We start from the raw sequence: 24,062 nt of genomic DNA on the forward strand, positions 1-24,062 counted from the left end.
ATATAACTAAACTATTGTTGTATGTAAAATAAATGAGGTTTCAGAATGTTTAAGAAGCTTCATTTAAAATTAAATTAAAAGGCAGAGCCCCCTGGACTGGTGGCCAGGACCCAGGCAGTGTGAGTGCCACTAAAAATCAGCTCACGCGCCGCCTTCGGCACCCGTGCTGTAGGTTACCTACCCTTGATATAGAACATATCAAATCTTCCTGGGTGTGAAAATACAAGAGGATGATAAATTGCCAGTGACTGTGGTATTGTGAGGTTTGTTTTTGTAAAGTAGGTTCAGGAAAGGTTTTATTGACTCTGTAAGTAGTCAGCTCAGCTGATGGTGAGAGAGAGGTCTTTACTCATGCTGAGATTTATACTTTCAGTTGTTTTTGTTCTTGTTGCAATTAAGATTTGGCTCCAGAGCTGTTGAACCAGCGCTCTGTTTGCATTGTAAGTTATTACATCCTGCTCTGCACATGGCAGTTTCAGAAGGCCACGGAACAAGATTTCCATAGAATTGCGTCTTGGGCCTTTTGGCAGGGCGTTGCCTGCAAAGAGCTCACAGGAAGTTTCATTGTCATTGATTTTTCTCCTTCACCATCTTGGTACTCTTCTACATATGCTTATGGCCACAAAAGATTCCCCCCACCTTTTAAACTAACGCAACTTGGAGTTTGATTAGAGATGTCCCTGTCAGTCAGTTGATGGGTAACTGATGTTTAGATGCTCTCATCCTAGAGTTCTGCCTTCAGCACATATAGCTGATGCCTCATGGCTGCCTGTGCTCTGTTCAGTTAGGGCCAAACATGGACTAGTTTTAGGTGAGCAGGTTGCATTATGTTGCAAGTGACATCTCTTCTATGGAAATTTCCCCCATATAGTGGTACTGAAACATGGGCATACCATGCTTACCTTCACGATGGAGGATAGAGAGACGTCTCTCTCCATGAGCATGATTGGCCTTGTTCTAGGGGACAGAGAAAGAAGGCACACACTAAATCAAAACAAAGCTGTTGAAATTGTCAGCAGGATTTTTGGTACCCTGGAGTCACTGCATGTCCCCATACATGAGAACTTCCCTTCAAGAGCTTGATCCGCACACTCGACCAGTCTGGCTATTATCGAGAAAATGTGCCCCAGTATGTAATTTAGGGGTTGGGCGGAGTGGGGGAGAGCGGGAGGTATTGTTTAAAAATACCCGTTCAGTTCCTGGAGGAAAGGAAGCCGGGCTGGCCGTGATGCTCCTATGCTTCCCCCCGATTGTCAAGGCCGTGTTCAACTTTGCTGCTCTTCTGAACTCTGTTGCTGGCCAAAAAAGGCTCCTTCCCTCTATAGCCAGCCGTGAAGCTTCATTCCATCTTGACTGACGTGGCCCTGACCACAACCCACCTATGCTGCTCACGAACTCCTCGCTTGATTATTGTAATGCCCTGAATCTGGGAATGAATGGGGCTGCTCTGAGGAGGCTCCAGTTAGTTCAGCATGTGTCTGCCTGCTTGCTTAGCATTACATGGAGCCATGAACATGACCACTCTCATGCTCCAGACTACACTGACTACCACAGAAATTTGGATTTAATTCAATCTCCTGGTTTGGCTCTTCCAGCCGCCCAATAGCCTTGGGTCCAAGTTATATCCAGCAACATCTCTCCAATAACAGTGAGGTCTTACTGGTACCACAACAACTGAAATCATCAGGAACAAGAGAACTATAAACATGGAAAGTGAGAATGGTGAAAGCAGGGAATAGGGGTTTTCTGTGGTTGGCCCACAGCTGCTACTAGAGATTAGAATAGCCTTGAATTGAATTTTACCACGTTCCAGAGTCATTGTGAGACCCATCTCTTGAATGTAGCGTTTCCCCACAACTACCACCTCAGGGAAGGCAATAGGAAAGAAAGAAGTGCAGCTGAACAAGAATCCTGGAGGAAACGGAACAAAGACAATCCATTGCTATGTATTCAGGGATAGGAAGGAGTAGAGGAAAGAAATGCAACATGTTGCTTTCAGATGTTCCTGGCTTTGTAAATTTTTGTAAGGCTTCCCAATACCTCGGTGATGAGGGGAGAGGTTGCTGACTGGTGAAGCGGACTTCAGGCTTAGAAGATTATAACTTCTTGGTTTCAGTTCAGTGCTGGCCTTCATCTTAGGACAGTGCAGTGGTAATTGTTGGACTTTATCTCCTTGTGTGTTTCTGCTCAGGAGGAACAAACTATTGTGTGTAATAGACCTTTTACCTGGTATGTCAGGTCTGCCCATAGGATTTTGACATGACTGGAGATGCTGAAGAAGGACCTGTAGTGCCTGAAACAATGCCAGAAGAGGCATTTACTGCATACTCTGTAGTGCTGCTGTTGGAGGAGGGAACTGTTTCATGTATTCATGCCCAAATCCTCACTCTCATTTCTTGATTGGTATATTTTTCGTGATTGCATTTCATCTTCACTACCAAATAGGTTTGAATTTGAGATACAAACATGTTTCCATGCCAGGCCCATATCAATAGGGATGAAATACGATCCTGATGGAAATCCGGTTGCAAAATCTGAAGTAGAATTTTAGGGGAGGAATACATGACATCTTCGCAAGGAAAAGGAGGATATCTCACTTGTTGTAGGACTGGAAATCTTCTCTAAATTTAAATATATCCCATTAGTTATATAATCCACCTTGCTATCATAGTTCTATAAAACAAAATCATACCTGGTTAGTTTCTCTAATGCAGTACGATTTATGCTATGCGCTATTTTAATGTAACTGAAATATTCTTATTGATGATAAAAGTATTTATTCGGGTTTTGCAAAACACAGAAACATGCTTGGAAAGTATCACTTTCAGGCCCAGTCCCCTGGCTAAATGAACCTTAAAAACCCAACTGACTTGTAATGCTACAGTGGTAAAGTTCATAGGGTAGGCTATATCTGTGGCACAGTGAGAGTTGTGAGTATGTGTATTTACTAAGCTGCTGGCTAGTATTATCGACTGCTCCTTTATTTGGTGGTTTGACTTTAAAAGTTTTATCATGTCATGTAGCCAAGAGGTTTAAATTTGGAAAAAATGGGCATTTATGAATTCTGAGTTTACAGTGAAATTACCAGTCAAGTTGCATAGTCTTGTCATGTGAATAGCAAAGTAATCCATTGTGATTACTTTTATTATTTTACTGTCAATGCCAAAAGCAGTCATACAGGTTTAATTATGAAGTGTTATCGAGGTTTCTTATGATGCTATGTTTTTTAGGATGTGTCTTCACTGAAATGTTAGCGCAAGCTATAACATGAATTTTCCCTCTAACTTGATGCCTATCCAGTCCCCACTCTCACAAATTTGTGTCTCAGATTCAGGAGTGCTTTAAGCTCAAGCTGTCCTGGCATGGGGACTAGGGGAGGTGTTGAAGTTGGAGTGCTGCCGATGCTCAAACTTCTCATGCTGTGAGGATGCAAGCGCTCGAGTTACAACAACTCATCAGCTGCTAATCCAGTTGCTCTGAGACGCTAATGAAATCATTCTGTGTCGCTCTCCAGTGTCATTTTGCCATCTGGTTGCTCTCGCTTGAGCTCGGCAGCTCCAATGGCGTAATCTGAGTGAATGGACTAACTCAAGCTAACTTTAGCAGGCAGGCAAACCCTCAGGACTTGTGGGTCATTTGTAAACATTGCTTTGGCTGTTTTCACTTGAGCTACGATGACAGCAAATATTATTTGCTACTACTTTAATAAATGACGATAGGTTTTTTAACATCTTAAATTTGTTCTCATTCTTAGCTGTTTAAACACCACTTTCACAACGCTTCATTTTCTGTCTTCTCTTTCAGATAATAGCTCAATATTTAATGAGACAACAGCAGCGTCAGTTGATTGGCTGACCAGTTCCTCTGCTGAGAAGGTAAGTGAGGCTTACAGGAAAGCCGGCATTGAAAACCTCAGTGTGCTGTTCAATTGTGTGTTTGGAATAGATTGGCACCTCTACACTACTGAGGCTTTTACTCCAAAAAATGGATTAAAAATAGAGGGGCAGTTTCTAAGAACGTTCTAGCCCCATTGCAAAGAGCCAGAGAGGGAGTTATTCCTGCTTTTATTAAAAATAATCAAAGCACAATCCCGTATTGGATAGTTACTCCTACATTGTGTATCCAGTCTTGCTTTGGGAACATGTGATGTATCACCTGCTGTTTGTGACTGTGGCCTTGCATGAAAAAAGGTGGGGCAGGTGTAGGCGAGCTTACCATCTTACTTCCTCTCCCATAACCATGATGCAGCATATCCAGTACTTTACAACTGAGTTTTATTTTAAGTATTCCTCTTACTTGTAGTGCCATTTGTGCACCTATGCTATGTGCAGCAAGGAATCCTGTGGCGCCTTATAGACTGACAGACGTATTGGAGCACGAGCTTTTGTGGGTGAATACCCACTTTGTCGGATGCATGCATGCTTTGTGGTTTGCCCACAGAGAGATGCTCACTTCTATCAGCAGCCTTTTCAGTTGCTAGCAGTGCAGGCATAGGAGGATAGGTGCCTAATTTTACAAAATATATTATAATTCTGGATCCCCCCAAAATCTGAAACGCTAGTGGAACTCACAAGATGTGTGCAGACTTAAACAATTGGAGCTGCATGATTTCATGTCACTTCCCTCTTCCTTGCCACTGTATGTTTATTGTCCATCTTAGATCTTAAAAACTTTAGGGCAGGGAGGTTGTCTGATGTCTTAGTGCCATGCTTTCCTATGGTGCTATAGATACCATTTGGACACCATTAATATCCTCACAGTGGTGTTACTTTTGCCTAATAGCGAACAGCATCATAGTACCAATGTTAATGCTGTAGTATTGTTAATTACTTGCAAAACAGTAGGCCTTATCCTTGTGATTTGGGTTGGTCCTGCTTTGAGCACGGGGTTGTACTAGATGACCTCCTGAGGTCTCTTCCAACCCTGATCTGCTATGAGTCTATGACTGTGTAGGTCAGCACTTGTGCCCATGAGGCCTGTGGACTCCTGGTGACTGGAGGGACCTTCCCACGCAGATCTGATCAGGCCTGTGGTTCTAAAGATGTTTAACATGGACCACTGTACTAGTTCTCTCATTACAAACTTTAATTTGCTGTAGTTTGGGCACATGAGAGCTTACCTGGGAGGCCAGCTTTTGGAAGGGAAGGAGAAAAGAAATAGAACTTGGTGGCTTCAAACTTTTGTTTGGTTTTCCCGAATGAAGACGAAGTTGGGGTTTAAAACAGGAAATTTAACCGAAGAATGCAGAGCTGCTGGCTGAGTTTTCTTTATTATTATTTTTGTTTGTTTGTATTACAGTAACACCGAGAGGCCTCAACTGAAATTGAGGCTCTGTTATGCTAGGCACTGTACAAACGCCTAGTAAGAGACAGTCCCTGCCCTAAGGTATTTACAGTCTTAACTAGACAAGACAAAGGGTGTGTGGAGGGGAGGAGACAGAGTCCAAGTGACCTGCCCAAGGATACCCAGCCGGTTGATAGCAGAGCCAGGAATAGAAGCTAAGTCTCCTGATTACCAGCTAGTTGCCCTGTCCGCTGGACTACGCTGCCTTCCTGGTGTGTCCTTTTAGTCTTCTATGATTTTGTTACTGTGCCTATGTGCAGTCACTGTGGTACTTCAGCAGCTGAGTTCCGCTCTTTCTCTGGGACTGAAAATTAGGTCCTAATTGTTCAGCTTCCCTTCATAGTAAATGATGCTTTTAGAAATGATGAGCAGCCCCAAGCGCTAGTACAGTACTACCTGTCAAGGCTCTGGAGGCCGCCTGTCAGGAAAAGAACGCCAGTTGCTACTTTGGTTTCGTTAAGAACAACAGTTCTTCTCGCTATTTGTGGAGTTTGCATTCGATTTTCAGGCTTGGGGAAAGGCTGGAGAAGTGCATAAGGGGAAGGTGACTGATTAATTTAGGGGGGTGAAGATATTAAAAAAAAAAAAAAAAAAAGCCCAGTTCAGAAGAGGAAGCCGGTGCAAATAACCCAGCAGCTCATGTTTCCAGCTGCTCTTCTGTGGGATAGGGTCCACAGCACCGGATATCCCCCTCCCTTAAAGCCCCACATGCTAACATCCTTCCTGCAACTGAACAGAACTGGCTGGTGCTCCCTTCAGAGCTGATCAGCATCTCTCCTGAATCAGCCAGAGGGAGAGACATCAGGTGCGCTCTCCCTACAGGAGCTGAACAAGCTGCTTCGGTAGCACTCCCAGCCCAGGGGAGTTGGACACTGGCCCCAGGGATTAATACCTGTTCCCTTGCATGTGCCAATGTAGAGAAATAACTCCCGGACCAACTGTTTTCCCTCAAGCATTAAGCTTCCTTATAGTTTTAGAACAAAACAAATGGTTAGGGGCACGTGACGATGTTAGGACTGGGAAGAACAGTCCTATTATAAATCCTTGTCGACAGTTAGCCTGGGAAGCAAATGTGCTGAATCTTTGAATGTACTGTGACAAAGTGAGAGAGCTTCAGGGTACTTCTTGGAGTTGACATCCCACTTGTATCGGAAAATGGCATATCTCATTTATCCGCTGGTGCAGAACCCTTACCAATGTACTTCCACTGACAGCCAGCCACGGTGGAAGGTCATCTTCTTGGTCCATGTGTTACCTGCTTGGTGCTTGTGGTCTAATCTCAAAGCTGGAAAAGGAAACCTCTGTAATAAAACATTGTGATTCTTTGGGTAATGACAGTGCAACCAAGTAGTCCAAAAACGTTCCATCTATTTTAAATCGATGAACGGGCTCTGGTACTTCAGAGTACAGAGAACTTCAGTGTACCTGTCAGTTTCAAATGTGCTATCTCTTGGATGCTTTAGTTAATGGCAAATGCTTCTGATGATGGGTGTGTGTTTTATTTTAACGACGTGGTAATGGGAAAAAGGCTCATGAGGAAACCTTCATTTTTTTTCCCTTGTGTATCTCGTGACCCGAACACTCATTTTCTTTGAAACATTCAATTAACGCTCTAGAGTTGTTCATTTATGAAGCCATTGGAGTCCAAGACCTAGCGGTTTAACCCTCCAGGAATATACATTCAGAATCAGCATGTGGGGAGGCAGGCACAAAATCTTAGTTCTGTCTTTATCTCCCTGCTCTGAAAACACCCACCCACTTACCCTTTTGTTCCAGGCTTGAAGTAAACAATCCAGGCGGATAGGGAGAAATCCTGTTGACAGGGAACCGTTTTTGCTTCTTTGTGCTTCGGAGAGAGAAAACGCTGCCACATTTGCTCTCTCAGCACCTTGTCAGGTGGATAACTGATAGTCACCCCCCTTCCCTACACTCTCCATCATTGTCAGCAAAATTACACCTGAGTTCAACTACAAGTTTCTGGATTGGTGAAATTTGCTGAGGAAGCTGCAATGTAATACAAGCAGCCTTCCAACCCAATCTGATATGTGGTCAGTGTTTAGTTGCATGCCTGATGTATATTGATACATGTATATAAGTGTATGCGGTACTAACAGACACATACTGTGGTTACGTGTGTGTATCCTCCAACAGTAGGCATCTCTGGGCTGTAAATCCATATACTTTTAAAATACCTCCAAGGTTCCCAGTACAATTTTGGCTGTCTACTAGTTTAGTATTCCACTTCTAAGCAGCTGATTTTTTTTTCCTTATTCCTTGTGTGACTGTTTAAGGGAAGACCATCATATTATATCTCCTATTTCAATCTGAAAATGCTGTGACTACTATAGTAATAAGCAGCATCTAAGATTCCTGTAACTAAAAAGATTAATAGTCTTCTCTTTTTGTTTGTTTGTGGACTATGTGCATTTAACTGCATTTTGTATATAGCTCATTTCACTGCTTCTGTTGTTATAGTCAGTTTCCTCCATTTGAGTTTTTCTGCAGCAAAACTATTTCAGTTTTGTTTAACACTGTATTTTGAGTGGACAGTGTCCCTTTAAACTGCCCACACCTGTTTCTCATGAATTTATTCTGATGGTGCACATACACATTTTGTATTCTTCATTCCTTATGCATTCATATTTGTTCTCTCCTTCTCACCGCACTGACATTGCTGAGAATTATGTACACATAGGGAGAGGAGAAGAGAACTCCATAGACTCTGCTGAGTATTAGGCAATAGATCATTTTCTGACATAACCATGCAAGGAAATGAGGAGTCTATAATGTAATTATAAGTACAAATTGTGTTCCTTATTGGGAATTACAACTTTATTATCTGTTCTAAAATATTTGAATTCATGTGTACGCAATTAAGATTTGCTCACATGCAGAATCTTTTCCAGTGCTACTATAAAAAAGGGTCCAATTCAAGTCCCACAGAAGTCAGTGGAAATATTTGTTTTCAGTAGGAGTTGTACAGAGTTCCAGGTGAGCTGGTGCTTTAAAACATTACTGCAGGGAATGCCTTAAGACTCCGTACAGAAACATTCCACTACTGTGCTCTTCTAATGGCCCCAAAAAGGAAAGTCAAACTTTATCTTGTATATTGCCACAAAATCCATGCAAGGTCTTTATGTATGGTACAACAGACAGCAGAGCTAAACGTCAGGGTCCCTCTGAGAGAGAGATATAAATAGAGGAACACTTTTTTCTGTCAAGTGTTGGGTAACTCCACTTGGGAGAAGAATTCCATAGGTTTTTTGCCAGCTCTAGATTTTTCCATAGGTTTTTTTGCCAGCTCTAGGCAAACTTATTTTTATGTTCAATTTTTCAGTGGTAATTAAACCAAGATCAGTGAACTCCTACATCCCCTCTTCTCAATGGAGGTTGCAATTTTATTGTTGGCAGCTGCAGTTTTCTGAACAGTTCTAGATGCAGCAGTGTTAAAATGAGTCACAAGAAATACAAGGCTCAGAATGCCTGACGATGCCCAATACAAAGTCTGGTAAGGGAACTGTTTTGCAGTTCTGTCCTTTGCAATTTAATGTGATTACTGAGATGTGCGTTTTGTGGTGGAGTCTGGTGTTCTCTTGCCACTTTGTGCTCTGCACACACTGGTAAACTGAGGGTTTCTATGAAATATATAGAGGGACCCGACAACTTAATTAGAGTTTTGTTTTCAACATAAAACCAGGAATGTGTGAAGGCCAGTGTGTTGGTTCACGGGTAGGGCTACATGTTACCTAGAATTAATCAGACTTTGCATCAGTAGCTCAACATACTTCTACCAGACCAATGAAACATGAGAACTTTGTGGAGGTGATGCTCATAACTCCGTTACAGAAGGATCTGACCTGCTACTGCCCAGAGCTTGCTCTAGAGTGGAAGCCTCCTACTGTCGAACAACATCAGGCAGTCTTGGGGCCTACTTTGAGGAAGTGCATGGCGTCTCTTCTGCTAGAAGGCTGGCGTGTTGTGGTTTCTGTGATAGGAATAGGTTTTGATTAGGTGGTGTGGGCAGGGAGTGAACTATAGAAAATTAAATCTGAGTGTGAAGGTTGGCCAGCTGTTCCACTTGCACGTCAGAACTCTGCATCTGGTTTCCAGCTTGATCAGACAAGCTACAAGGAAGCTAGACAATGATTGGCAGATTTGGAAGCCCCGTCAGTGGAGAAAGAGGCAGTTCTCCTTATCCACTGGAGAGAACAGAGATGAGACGATATTCTCGCTCAAGAGGTTTGTACATTTTAAATTTAAAAATCTGAGGGGGAATCCAGATTTGCCTTTTGTTTGTGCGCACGCACCCGTCTTGCTGCCTGGTTTATGTTCACTCACTACTCAATAAATAGCCATCCCACTGCAGAGACTTTCATCCTCAGAGCCTATCGTTGTAGCTCTGGGCTCTCTGTTCCAGCTGCTGTTTTAGTGAAGAGCAAAGTTAATTTAACAGGGCACAGCTTCATGGGAGATTTTCTTTGCTCTTTAGTACAATAACACGATCGACTGGTCATCTCTGACAAAGAAGGAGTGCTGGAAATATGGCGGCTACCTTGTGGGCAACAACTGCAACTACGTCCCTGACATCACCCTCATGTCTTTTATCCTCTTCTTTGGCACCTACACCTGCTCCATGGCCCTGAAGAAATTCAAAACCAGCCGTTATTTCCCAACCACTGTAAGTATCTCTGTTTATCACCTGGGAGAATTTCCTTATTCCTCCAGAGCACATATAATATTGTACTCTTGTTTGTAAACCCTCCTTTTGCAATAGATACAGCGCAGAAGGGAAAACAGCACTACGTGGGGATGCACACACTGACACCAGATCCTGTTTGTTGCAACCTCCTATCTGTTTATCACCTGGGAGAATTTCCTTATTCCTCCAGAGCACATATAATATTGTACTCTTGTTTGTAAACCCTCCTTTTGCAATAGATACAGCGCAGAAGGGAAAACAGCACTACGTGGGGATGCACACACTGACACCAGATCCTGTTTGTTGCAACCTCCTATTTGTTTGTTGTTGGCAAAATTGCTTATTTTTCAGCTCTAAGTTTCCAAATGTTCCTTAAGTGCACAAGTCAGACAGTGGAAAAATTGAAAACTGGCTGGAGTCTGTAGGGACAATAACGCTTAAACAGACAAGAATTCCAAGATGAGGGGTGCAGTGATACAGTTGATTAGTACAAATCTCATCAAAGCTTTTGCTTCCAGCATTAAGAATTCACCAATGCAGAGCCCTTAGTTTATACAAAAAACTGAGCTGCCAGTAGTAGCCAAAGGCTATTTTCAGTGTCCTGATAGTAAAGCTGAGTGCTGCTCCCATTGCATGACTGGATACGTGGTGATCAACAGTCTCCTGTGTGTTATGCCTGAACGGATAAACAGAAATCACTTGATCAAGTGACACAAAGGTGTAGCAAAAACATAAGTAAGCAACTTCCTAGCTGTGCAAAAAAGTTAAAATAGTCCAGTGCCAAATAATGCCCTAAAAATAAATCTATCTAGAACAGGGGTCGGCAACCTTTCAGAAGTGATTTGCCAAGTCTTAATTTATTCACTCTAATTTAAGGTTTTGCGTGCCAGTAATACATTTTAACGTTTTTAGAAGGTCTCTTTCTACAAGGCTATAATATATAACAAAACTATTGTTGTATAAGGTTTTTAAAATGGTTAAGAAGCTTCACTTAAAACCAGGACCCGGGCAGTGCAAGTGTCACTGAAAATCAGCTCGCGTGCCACAGGTTGCCTACCCCTGCTCTGAAAACATGAATATGAAAACAGGCACCTCATAATATTAAGGTTGCAAATTTTAAATGCTTAGAAGTCAGAATATGAAAAAGTTATGGTCCTAGTAGTAATGTTACCTCAGCCATGATGCATTTCATGTATATCTTATGGTAGCATTTAAGAGCACAAGTTCTATTGAATGAAAAAGCTAATGTTCTCATAGCACTGTTTGCTCTCGGCCATATTTTACCTCTTAACAGCCTAGATACTGAAGTCCTCTCTCTAGATCAGGCACAGCATGGGCAGGTAAAGGAGAGACATCAAGCTTCCTCACCAGGCAAATGTGCTTCTATCTAATCAACAGAAGCTGGTGCATTAAAAGCTGTATCTCGCCCACCGTGTTTCTCTCTACCTAGAACAGTCAATTTAGGTTTTTCTGTGTATCTAAGTACTCGGGATGAGAGACTAGTTCACTCTCCATTCCCAGCTGGTCTTCAGCCACTTTGCTGTTTCAAGGGAGATGTCACAGCTCCCCAGAAGATGTTCTACTGCTTGCAGTGGTGGCCTCTGACAGTAGCGGTGGCAGCACTGGGGCTGTCTCAGCAGTCCTAGGAAAACAGCACTACTTCAGTTATTGTCAGTTTATATTTGGGAGGTTTTCTTTGTGACCATAAAGGGCTAGGGACTGAATTTCTGTTTTATAAAGGAACCATTGGTTCTGCAGAAGTTGACAGCACGTGCCCAGAGCTCTGCAGTCTTTGAGCTAAAGATTCCTTCTCCTCCTACATGAGGTGGATTTCTCGAGCCCTGCACACATAGATATAATAATTTTAGTGCAGATTGGGACTCTTGCTTTTCATGCTGAGGGCAAACAGGGAGATATTTGATCTCTGAATAGAGGTATTTCAGTAACACAGCTCTTAGTATCTCTCTCCAGATAACGGACTCTTAGCCACCTGGTACATAGCCATGGTGGGTCAGCAAAAGCTGCTTGTTCTGTTTGCCCAGCTAGAGTCACAGTGACAGCTGTCAAAGGTGAGAGAGGTTGTGAAAAAAAGTTCTCCTCTTTCTTTTTTAGAGAACCCAGTTTGCAGTATTTTGGACAACAGCATTCCCTGTCCCCAAGATCCAACCCTAGTTTCATCAGAGCGAAAACTTTAAAAACAAGGGCACTAGTTTCAGGTTTCTGTACATAACAAAACTCACTCTCTCTTTTTCTCTCTTCGAGAACCCCCCTGTGGCATTCTGACTGCAATAGGATTTATAGTACAGTGATGTTTATGATCCTGCAGCACTGAAATGGAACTTTTATTATTTTTAATGAAAAGAAAACAAATTCCACCCTGGTTGGAATGTAGTTCAGTTTATCTGTAACCATGTGAAGCTGGGGACCCTGGGAGGAAGAACTTTGAAAAGTTGACTCAAAGTCTATAAAAGCCCAATGAGATCTGGCTTGTTAAATTTCAAGAGCCAGACCCTCAGCTGGTGAAAACGGTCACAGCTACGTTGACTTCCGTGGAGTTACAACGATGGACACAGGTCGAGGATCTGCCCCAATTTCTTTTCACTTCGGTTTTGTGGTTCATTTATTACTTTAACACCATAAAAAAGAAACATCAGGATGTGATTTTAAAAACTCTTCTCTTTGGTACATAGCACCAAACCCATATTGAAATGTTTTCTGCTCCTTTCTTCTGAGTTCCTCTCTCTGACCTCCCCATGTGAGTCCCTTGGTGACTGTTTCCATTGCTGATGTGAAATCTTGATTTCTTGCTCGCTTCTATAGTTTCATATTAAAGACCCAATCTGCCTTGCAAAATAGACTATATTAAAAAATTGTTTCGGGAATCAGTGTTGCTGAATCTCTTGATTTTTATCTTGAGACTCATGATCACAGAAGAAACTCAACTTACTTTTTCATTTGGAGGGAAAAAAGATTTCTAGCCCTGACGGTAGCAATGAAAAGCTTGAAAACATAAACCCTAAGGAAAAAACAAAACAAAACAAAAAACACATCAGGAGTCAAATAAAAAGAGCCCAATATTTATTTGTTTAAAATTTCATTATTTTGGAGAGACCTGACTCATAATTTTTTGAACCCTTGTTGGCAATACTGAGAGTGATCTTGAAACCCTATTAACCCAGTGTTAACAAGATGCATTACACACACACACACACACACACACACACACACACTCTCTCTCTCTCTCTCTCTCTCTCTCTCTTGCACATGCACGCAAACAAAGATATGGCCCATCCATACTGATTGGTAGCAAGTCAGCCCAAACAATTTTAGTTCAACCTGTTTGCAAGATCAGTTCCTGTAGGTGGTTTTAACATGCTATGGTAATAGTATTTGTAACACTGTTGCACTCAAGAATGAGAGAATTTTCTTTCTCTCCTTTCTTCTCTGACACCTTCCTTCACTTGTAGACAGACTTGTAGACTTGTAAACATTCCTTTACTTGTAGACAGAGCATGCTTGATACAGAAAGTTATTGAGAAACAGCAGAAATGAAACCGTGTGGTGATTTTTTTTTTTAATCCTTAGGACCCCCGATTCAGGAAAGAATCCCTACTCAGTTTTTCTCTGCTTAAAGTTAAGCGTGTGCTTACGTGCTTTCCTGAATTGGGGCCTACAGCTGCACTTTAAAGTATTGTTGTCTATCCTGCAGCACACATGGGCGTGACAGCCTGCTTACTGGCACCTTTACAAAATGCCCATAGGACTGTGGGGTCACTGAAGTAACAGAACTTGCTAAACAACTGAAACTGAAGATGCTGACAAATGTCTAGACAAAACCTGTGGTTGGTTAATTGAAGCCCTTGTTGGGGTGACTGCAGGTGTAAACCGAATCTGTCTTGGAAAATCCATTTTTTCTCTGCTGGATGTTATTCTTTACCCAGCAATCCATGAACATGAGCTGTAACAGTTAGGTTCCTCTAGCAGGTTTGTGTTCTTAAATTGAACTCTCAGGGTTGGGCTGTGCATTGGTCAGTACAACACAAGACAGGTAGCATGAACCCGGAATTAACATGTTGCATGAAAGATGACACAGCTCTTTTATTTCATTCAGCATGCAGAATGTACATGTTGCATTTTTCCTTCTTTAAATGATTAACGTTCTGCAGTTTACCGTTGTTTACAAACTGACAAACAGCGCTAGAAACATACCATCCAAAGATCCTCAGACATCCTTATTCATCCCAGCTACTGGCTTGCATCTAATATTGACAGCTGACAGACAATCCCAACAGTGTACAGGTCTCTCGCAACTTACGCGCATTTAATGTGCAATTTCAACTTTACGCGTATGGCCGGAGTGGGGGGGCATGGCCTCAATATTTAAAGGTCTTGGGGCACCAGCTGTGGCTAGGAGTCCCAGGGCCTTTAAATCACCCGGTGGCTCCCAGCTGCAGAGGTGGCTGGTAGCCCGTGTAGCGAACTAAAGGACCCCGAGGCTCCAGCCACTGTGGAGCTCCAGGCCCTTTAAATGCCAGCCCAGCCCGGCTGCCAAAGCTGCAGGTGGGATTTAAAGGGCTCCTCCGGGCTCGCTACCATGGCGGGAAGCCCGGCGGAGCCCTTTAAATGCGCCCCCCCCCCCGCCCCAGCCGCCGGTGCTGCGGGCGGGGTTTAAAGGGCTTCGCCGGGCTTCCCTCCATGGTGGGGAGCCTGGAGGAGCCCTTTAAATCCTGCCCGCAGCTCCAACAGCGGGGCCAGGGCCAGCATTTAATGGGCTCCACCGGGCTCCCCGCTGCGGCGGGAAGCCTGGTGGAGCCCTTTACACCCCGCCCACAGGTGCGGGCGGAGTTTAAAGGGTTTGGGGATATAATTTTGACGATATGTGGTTTTCGCTTTACGCGATAACAGCGAAACTGAACTCCTGCCTAAGATAAGACTTGCATGTACCACTAGAAGTCTTACTACGGCTGCAAACACCCTTATTAATCTCAGTAACTATTTTGCATCTCATTTGGAGAGCTATTCAGAGATCTATAATCAAAATCTCCTCCCACCACCTATTCTTCCAGACATATCTCGCCTTACTTAAGATACTTCTTATTTTAATAAGAGGCCCATTTTTCTTGATGGAGTTACATCACAGCTTTTCAGAAACCATTCCTGTGGGGAACTGGGCCTGTAAAATAGGGATTGTTAGCCAATGTAGAATTAGATTATCAGTAAGATTGCATGGGAGAATTTTTGTGGGAGTACTCTGCAACAGAAGTTGTTTTTCCTTGGGTTGTTTTTGTAGTTCTCTTTAGACCTAATTGTTTGGCTTTCAGACAATGTAATAAAGTATCAAAGCACATCTTTTAAAATCACTTCAGCCACTGCAGTGTGCCCCTTTTGTCCCTACAGAAAGGGAATGTTGACCCTGAATTGCCACCAAATACAAGAACAAGAGCATCACGTTGAATTTAAATGGTTGCTCTTGGTACCAGCCACTCTTACGGTGTCACCTTCTGTTTCAGGCCAGGAAGCTCATCAGTGACTTTGCCATTATCTTGTCCATTCTGATTTTCTGTGGAATAGATGCCCTAGTAGGTGTGGATACACCAAAACTAATTGTGCCAAGTGAATTCAAGGTAGGTAAAAGTGATGTCTCAACACACAACTGTTGTTTTACTCCGTGGCTTCTGTCTCACTTTGCTTTTTCTGTCTTCCTTCTGTGAAATTACCAACCATCAGACCAACAATAATACAAAAATAAGCTATCCACAAAGGATTGTATTGCTGAGCCAGTTAGAAACCAGTTTATTTAGAAGTGCAAATTTATATCATCTCCAACAACACCATGTCAATTGGCTGAAATGTCTTCTAAAATGTAATGACAAATCTTGAACGTAGAGCGGGAGCCTGCCAACCTTGCTCGTGCTCTGTAGCACCTTACTCCATGATTTCAATGGGCCAAATTGTGTTGTGCTTACTCAGACCGGTGAGCCTTCACTTGCCCATGTAGTTTCACTGCTTTCAGTGCTCGAATGTGTTCACGAGGGAGACGCTCCATAATCTGGACCAGCAGGACTACTTGAAGAGAGTGTTGCTACTCATCGTGAACAAGGATGGCAGAATCTGACCCCTCATAACCACTTCCAGGTTTTAAACTTCATCTGACGTTCATATATGGGAAGAATTAATCCCAAATTGTCAGTGTCCTCAGGAATCTTCCTTTAGTCAGCTTGACATATTAATGTTTGGGTCATTTTGCTGCTTGGATAAACATGCTTTGGTTGGGGAGGAGGTCGTTAGTATGTCGCCACTCTGATGCCTGTTTTCCTCTCTCTGCTCTTGAAGCCAACCAGCCCCCACAGAGGCTGGTTCATCCCACCCTTCGGAGGGAACCCCTGGTGGGTGTACCTCGCAGCAGCCATCCCTGCGCTGCTGGTGACCATTCTCATCTTCATGGACCAGCAAATCACAGCTGTCATTGTCAACAGGAAAGAGCACAAGCTCAAGGTGGGTGCCTTGTACCTTGCACGAGTGCAGCAAAGTGGAACCTGTCCTCTCCATGACAGAGACGGGGAGAGAGAGAGCCTGTGGTGATAATGGACACCTGCTCCCTTCGAAATACTATGATTGGTATTTAGTACTAGCATGTTTTTTGTTCTAGCACAGATTATTATTCCAAATTTGAAAGCAAAGTCATCACTTCAGCTTGAAAGTGACAGTATTTCTCAAACAAAGCTTGTTGTTAAAGCAAAGGACACAGATGGTGGGCCAGATCCTGATGTTTTTACTCTGTCACAACTCCTTTTGACTTCAGTAGGTGTTCTTCCAGAGTGAGGATGGAATAAATCCCGAGGACCAGATCCTTGGCCATCACCAAAGGCCCCAGTGCAGGGAATCCTTGTAGGGCGTAAAGCTGGCATGATCATTGCTAGCCACATACTCCTCCCTCCATTGGAGAAGGGGCCTTGACAGGGCACAGCTTTTCCTCCTCCTCCTGCTTGGCTTGCAAAGAGGTCCCTAGGGAGCTGCTCTAATGGCTGCAAATTAGAGCAGCCTTATGCTGTGAGCAGATACTTCTGCTTACACCCACCTTTGATTCCCTAAGTGTGAACATGGTACATCTTAAAACAGCCCTGAGTAAGGCTTGAAATACCCTGACCCTCTCCCTGCAGGAAGTGGACTGTTAACCGAACAAACTCCCAAGTAATGAGGAAAAAGGCTATTAGATTTCATATGTGAATCAGTTATTCCAAAAAATCTCACCTGTGGCTTCTGCTCCTAGTGCTATCTCATTGGTTTTCAGCACTGCTACCATGGCATGCAAGAAAAAGAGGCCAAAGCAACACAGAGTGGGACTTAGGAGAGCAATAGTGAGATGGAAAATGGTTTTCCCTGCATGGATGCCCTTCTTAACTTAGGTTGGGGACACTGGTGTGTCTCACAAATAGAGCTCAACAGCGGAGCACAGGAAGCTGGCCATCCCTGTTGCAAAGGTGTTTCTCCATGGATTTAGTGGTCAGAGTTTTGAGGGAGATGGCTCATTGTTTCCTCCTGCTGTTTGCTGTCCCCCTGGTCAGCAAGTGAGGTGCAGGTGAATGGGGCAGATACATAAGGGGAGAACGTTTCCAAATTCATCTTTAGCTAACAAAAAGGGACACTGACTGCTTGGAACTGGCCTATCTGCAGCAGTGCACTCAGCACTACTAGACATCTATGGTAGACAGTTCCTGTGGCAGAGGGAGGGTAAACAAAGCTCATTCCAGAATCCATCCGCACTGGTCCCTGAGTTGGCCAGAGGTAGTAAAAAGTATTTCCTCCCACCCGGAGCTGAACAACCTCAAATCCCTAGCCCCTACTGGCTTGGAGCTCAGCCAGGAGCTTGGGGGAATAACAGTAATTTCTAACAGAGCTGGTCTCAGCTGAGTTTTCAATTCCTTGTCCGGTGAAGGGTCAAAAAAGGCCTTTTATCACGGAAAGATTTTTTCAGTCTGAGGATAGAATAAATTTGCCTTGATAGTTCTGCAGGATCCTGATATTTGAAGAAAAGAGAGAGGAAGGGTACTCAAATTTGTGCATCACACCAACAGGTGCTGGGGCAGGGGTGCTGCTGCTGCTGCTTTTTCACTTGCCACTCCCTGGTTTTCCAGTAAGCCAGTTAGAATTTTGAGATTTTCAAGAACCCATATGCTGGAGAAGGAAAAGAAAATGCTTAAGAACATAAGAACGGCCACACTGTGTCAGACCAGTGGTCTGTGAAGCCCAGTATCCTATCTCTGTAGTGCCAGACAGAATGGACAGATCAGGACACTTTTGAGTGATCCATCCTGTGTTGTCCAGTCCCAGTTTCTGCTAACTGGAGGTTTAGGAACACCCGGAGTACGGTTGTGTGTCATGGACTATCTTGACTAATAGCCATTGATTGACCTTATCTAATTATCTCATTTGATGTGAATATGCAGGATATAAGTATGGTGTCCACTTAGCCTTTGAGACGTATGTGATGAGACCCATGCCATCCCTCTGGTGGAAAGGCTAGTGCGCATTCCTGCAGTCATGAGGTGCCAGTTAGGCACATTTGCAGTATGGATGGGACCGAGATTCAGTACGAATACCCTTGTACAGCTCTGATTATTATCGCTCATGTACCCCGTCTGACCATTTCAGATGGGAAGATGATGTGAATTAATTGAGCGGTAACTAGAATCCAGTGGCTAAAGCTGAGGATACCATTGTGCCTACCTGACCTTATGCTTGCTGGTAGACTCATGCATGGGGGGTTTTGTTCATTCTAAAGCCTGCCTTACTCTCAAGTAACAGGATCCTTAAAGCTGGAACCTTAGACTGGAGCTGTATTTTGCTTTGACAGTTTTGTTTTTATTACAGCATAAGGGTCAGGGTTTCTCTTGCCTTATCAAAATGGGCAAAGTTTCTGTAGATTTGACAAGCCCCTATTAATATATATTTAATAGCATGGTTATCGTACAAGGAAATCACTGATCGATTGTTCTAAGCAATATGCAAAACAAGGTTTGTTTGTATAACCGTTACACTAAGTGAACTCGGCATGTTGGTCTGACTGTTTGATACTAAGAATCTAAACCTCAGAGACTTTGGGGTGGTGAGATAGTGGGGTAAATCCACTCTCAACTGGAAATGCCAACAGGCAGACCCCAGTATGACAGTTGATGGGTTTTTTAAATTTTTTTTAAAATTTAACTGCACAGTAGACTACAAGGAAAGAAAGTGAAGAGACTTTAATTAGAATCAATAAGGAAAGTTGCCTCAAATGCCCGTTTATGAATGTTCTGTAAAGAACTTTGTAGTCACTAATATAGTCACAATATGGTACGCAATGGTATTTTTTAAATAAACGCTCTAAAGTGGCCCTTTACAGTTTCTCATACCCTATAGAGTTTTGCCTGCCCTGCAGGATGAATTCCGTTGAATAATATTGAGTTCCTGTGAAAAGGACTCTTCCCTTCTGCAAGACAGGAGGCATTTTAAAAGGGCTGGAATGTAGGAGTAAAGACTGAGTCATAATGAGGGTTATATTGGGGTCATTATTTAGGTGTGAACCTAATAAATATAATTACCATGATATGGTAACGATTGGCATTATTTCACAACACATGAAGATTTAAGATCAACCTGAAATTGACCTCAGAGTGGGTTAGAATAATAGGGAAAAGGGAAAGGTAGTTTTTTTGTTTGGCTGGTTTTTTTATTAAAAGATTGCCTTTGTTTGGGATCTGGATCAAGAAATGCTGGCTGACTGCTGAGATTGGCATAAAATATACCTCTGGACTCCTTATTTCTTTAGCAAGGTGACCATCAGTCCTATTTCATCTTATTCTAGGCCATCCATGTATTATTATTCTTCACACAACTTCCTAAAGGTTAAAGCTGTTCTTTAACCTTAATTAGAAGAACATCATAAAAAGAAAGTGAATATGGAGGCTAGGTGCAGCCATGAACTGTACAAACAGTTTTCTGGAAGATCCACCAGAAGGAAGAATCAGCCTTCATATGCATTTTGCAGGGGGCTTATTTCCTCACCCAGGATTGTGAACTTCCTTTCCATAGCCTCCATTTCAGACAGTGTCTCTCCTCGCTTCACAAACATGACTATTTTATCTCCATTAGGAGAAAGCCTCGTGGAGACAGGGGATGACTGAAAACGGCATCCTGTTATTGGTAGTGTCCATCTCCTCCTCAGGACTAATGTCTCAGCCGTATTGGCCATTCAGGCTCTTTGGTTTCCTGTACGTTTCCTGGTGAAGTTGTTGTTTACCACTTTAAATGATGACTAGCAGCGATATGCTGTGGGTGAGTGGGGGGGCTCTCTCTCCTCAGAGCTCATTAAAATTCTCCCACCAAATTGAAGGGAAAGTTGGGGTAATCTCCCTGTCTCTGACAGAGACACTCTTATTCTGGCTACTGCTGCAGAGACATCCCTGGGCTCGTTAAAGTGTCTCTGAAGAGCTACATTTTCTGTCTTGCTTTTGACTAGATTGAACCTAATAGGCAGGTATTTAAAAAAAAAAAAAAAAAAACCGGCAGGGAAGAATTCCTGCCATCCCTCTCTGCAAAGTTGACACCCCCATGCCAACTTTAGTTCAGTTTAATACAAACTGAACTCTACTTTTCTAGCAACACACTGTATATTTTTTCCAGTAACAAAGTATAAACTTTTGACTAAAGTGCTGTTTAATGTAAAAATTTGTTTCCTGCTTCCTTTGTTATGGTTATGAGAACATGTTTTGTTTACGTGGGGTGGTGAGAATGAATGGATTTGTAGTCCCCCTCTGCTCCTCAGCACAGCAGCAAACATGGCCCTGGTACACAAAATCTATTGGCAGGCTAAAGTGGGGACAGTTTTCGTGGGAGTGCCCTGTTACGCTGTTGGCAGCATATCACTGACTAGCAGACTGAATTTTGCTGGCCTGTTAATCGAGGTAAAGTGGTGCACATGGTAGGAAAACAATGGACAGTATTCAGGTCTTGCCAGGTATCTTTTCCTGCTAGAATATCACTCAACAGGTCTGCGTCACCTGTTACTGCTAATAAACTCAAATGTAACAGATCTTAAAACATCTAATCTTCAAAATATGAAATTTTGCAGATCCTGTTCTTAATAATGCTCCCTCCTTTCCTGTCTCACCCCTTATGGTTCAGTGATTTGGAGTTTTTTCTGTTGTCCTCTTAGTCTGTATAACTCTTTACGTATACCAATAATTTTCTCAATTTCAATTTCAAAAGCAATTTCATTGAGTTATTAGAAGACGGCATATTGAGATTTTAAAGCAGCTCGGAGAATTTGGACACCATCCTCCCTTTAAAATTAATGATCCCCTAGATTGCTTTGAAAATCTCAACAACAGTACAGACATCTGGAGGTGGTTCATAAAAATAAAATACTGGGGTGGCCATTTATGAAGTCAGCATTTTCCCACTGCAGTCACTAAAATCCTGCACTTGCTTCCTGTTCTGAGTACAGGATCTATGATACCACAGTGTGATAACTGTTGGTAAACATTGACTTTTGGCACTGTTTGGCTTTGATAACCCTTCTAGCGTAAGTGTGCTGTCAGGTATACCATAGTAAGTCATTATGCTCATACTTATTTCACAATAGATTCTTAAAACTAATGTTAAGCTGTGGACTGGTTTTATTAAGGGGTACCCTGGGTTTCTAAATCTTTGTGATGTTCAGGGTGTCACTTTAGCTGGGGGTGACTTTTCAGAAAAAGACACTGTCATAGTTGTTAATATCAGATGAAAGGATCTTTGCAAGGAGTAAGGGCTTCCAGTATGTGGATGGATGTGTGGAATTTGTATTATGAATAACTCTCACCTTCCTAAAGAACTACCCCACAAATGGGATTTGTGGATGCTTTGTAAATCAGAACACAAGAGCCGAAGAAGGAGAAAATGCATGTCATGTATCCAGCCAGAGGATGATTTGGGGCCTTCATTTCTACGACAGATTTCCAAATAACGACTCACTTCATTCCTGCAGATATTTGTTCAGCATTGCATTCACCTTCACTCTAATTGACGTTGTACTGAGGCTTTCCTGTATATGTGCTCTCTGTGATAATGACTAGACCAGAGGTGGGCAAACTACGGCCCGTGGGACCATCCTGCCCGGCTCTTGAGCTCCCAGCCAGGGAGGCTACCCCCGGTCCCTCCTCCCCTGCAGCCTCAGCTCGCCACGCTGCCAGCACTCTGGGCTGTAAGCTCCTGCTGGGCAGCTTGGCGTCGTGGCTGGCTCTGGCCGGGCGGCGTGGCTGCCAGTCCTGCTGCTCTGAGCGGCCTGGTAAGGGGGCGGGGAGCAGGGGGGGTGGGTAAAGGGCAGGAAGTCCTGGGGGCAGTCAGGGGACAGGGAGGAGGGGGTGGTTAGATGGGGTGAAGGTTCTGAGGGGGAGGGGGCAGTCAGGGGATGGGGAATGGGGGGGTTGGATAGGCATGGGAGTCCCGGGGGGGCTGTCAGGGGGCAGGGGTGTGGATAGGGGTTCGGCAGTCAGAGGACAGGGAAAGGGGGCGGTTGGATGTGGGGGTCCCAGGATGGGGTGGTCAGGGGACAAGGAGCGGGGTTGGGGGAGTTGGATGGTTCAGGGTTTCAGGGGTGAGTAGATAGGGGGTGGGGCCAGCTGTTTAGAGAGGCACAGCCTTCCCTACCTGGCCCTCCATACAGTTTTGGAACCCTGATGTGGCCCTCGGACCAAAAAGTTTGCCCACCCCTGGACTTGACTCATATGCACAAGCAGGATATCACTCTTGACCTGCTGCTGTGTCTAGAGAAATGCCCTGTTGTAACTAGGTCTGTAGGATAACAGCTAACTCTGCCTTATAAACCACTGTCTTGCTTTTTAGGTAGTTGCTCCATGCCCCAGCACTTGCCAAGTTCTCTTGTTGCCATAACAATCTCATGGGGTGCAAATGGACCGTTCTGTTTTCTAAGACACTGCTGCAATTTTGTAGGGGTCTTGGACATGTGATTGATAAGAGCAGAATTTCTGAGGATGGGAAAGTGGACAGTGTCATTACAGATAATTTTGCAGGAGGTCTTGAGCATGTGATTTCCTTGTCAACACAATAGCCAATAAAGTAAGGGTGACCATTAACTATAAAAATAGCCCTATACAATGGTGTGTTTGGGGGATGGTTTTTTAAAAGGGCATATTACCAAGTGAAAGAATGGACAGTCTAGAGCTGCTTTGAAATACCCTGCAAGATTATACCAGGGAAATATATATATGTTTAGTACCTGAACATAGTATTGTTTGGAAGTTTAAATTCCTGCCAAGATTCAGCGTACATCCAGTCTAATTTTTGCTGGTTTGTATTACTTTCCATAGTTTGATTTGACTAATACCCTTTGTATGGAGTTATTTTGCTGGTTGATGGGCTTGAATTCCATCAATTTCACCCCTCCCCGCATATAGTATATGTGCATGTTCTGTATATATGGTGATCAATTAATTACTGGTGGACTTTCTGCAATTTTGATCTCTTCCTCACAAGGCTGCCTACCCCTTTTATTTGGTAAGTCACACGTCGCTGTAATATATACCTGTGTGCAGCGGCTACAATTCAGCTAATTGATGATTAATAATTGAAGGTCATCAGGTCATACTTGGCTAACTTCTGATCAAGATGATTTGTGCGCCACTACCCTCAGTCTAGAACTATGAGAGGTCCTGGTGCTCTAAGACGTTTGATGATTAGCTGAATACTAGAATGTGTGTTGCCTGTTTCCCTCCACAGAAAGGTGCTGGCTATCATCTGGATTTGTTTTGGGTGGCTGTTCTGATGATTATATGTTCCTTCATGGGCCTGCCCTGGTACGTTGCTGCTACTGTGATTTCCATTGCCCACATTGATAGCTTGAAGATGGAGACTGAGACCTCAGCACCTGGAGAACAGCCCAAGTTTCTGGGAGTGAGGTACGGCAAACCAAAAGCGGATTGTTTGCATGCAAAGATCAGTGTGCGCTGTAAGTGATCTAGCACCAAACAGGACCAAGGCA

At 43.4% G+C, this 24,062-nt stretch overlaps 1 protein-coding gene across 9 annotated transcripts in view; it reads left to right on the forward strand.

The window, feature by feature from the left end:
- SLC4A4 (solute carrier family 4 member 4) overlaps nt 1-24,062 on the forward strand; it is a 266,082-nt gene that overhangs the window by 220,986 nt on the left and 21,034 nt on the right. For all 9 annotated transcript variants that reach the window (XM_030565189.1, XM_030565188.1, XM_030565181.1 and 6 more), the window contains 5 exons: nt 3,805-3,875; nt 9,833-10,021; nt 15,553-15,666; nt 16,376-16,537; nt 23,801-23,979. In XM_030565189.1, coding sequence (XP_030421049.1) covers nt 3,805-3,875; nt 9,833-10,021; nt 15,553-15,666; nt 16,376-16,537; nt 23,801-23,979 — 715 coding nt within the window. The remainder of the gene's footprint in view (nt 1-3,804; nt 3,876-9,832; nt 10,022-15,552; nt 15,667-16,375; nt 16,538-23,800; nt 23,980-24,062) is intronic.

This window comes from Gopherus evgoodei, chromosome 5, assembly GCF_007399415.2.
Source record: "Gopherus evgoodei ecotype Sinaloan lineage chromosome 5, rGopEvg1_v1.p, whole genome shotgun sequence".
In the NCBI taxonomy this organism is placed as follows: Eukaryota; Metazoa; Chordata; order Testudines; family Testudinidae; genus Gopherus; species Gopherus evgoodei.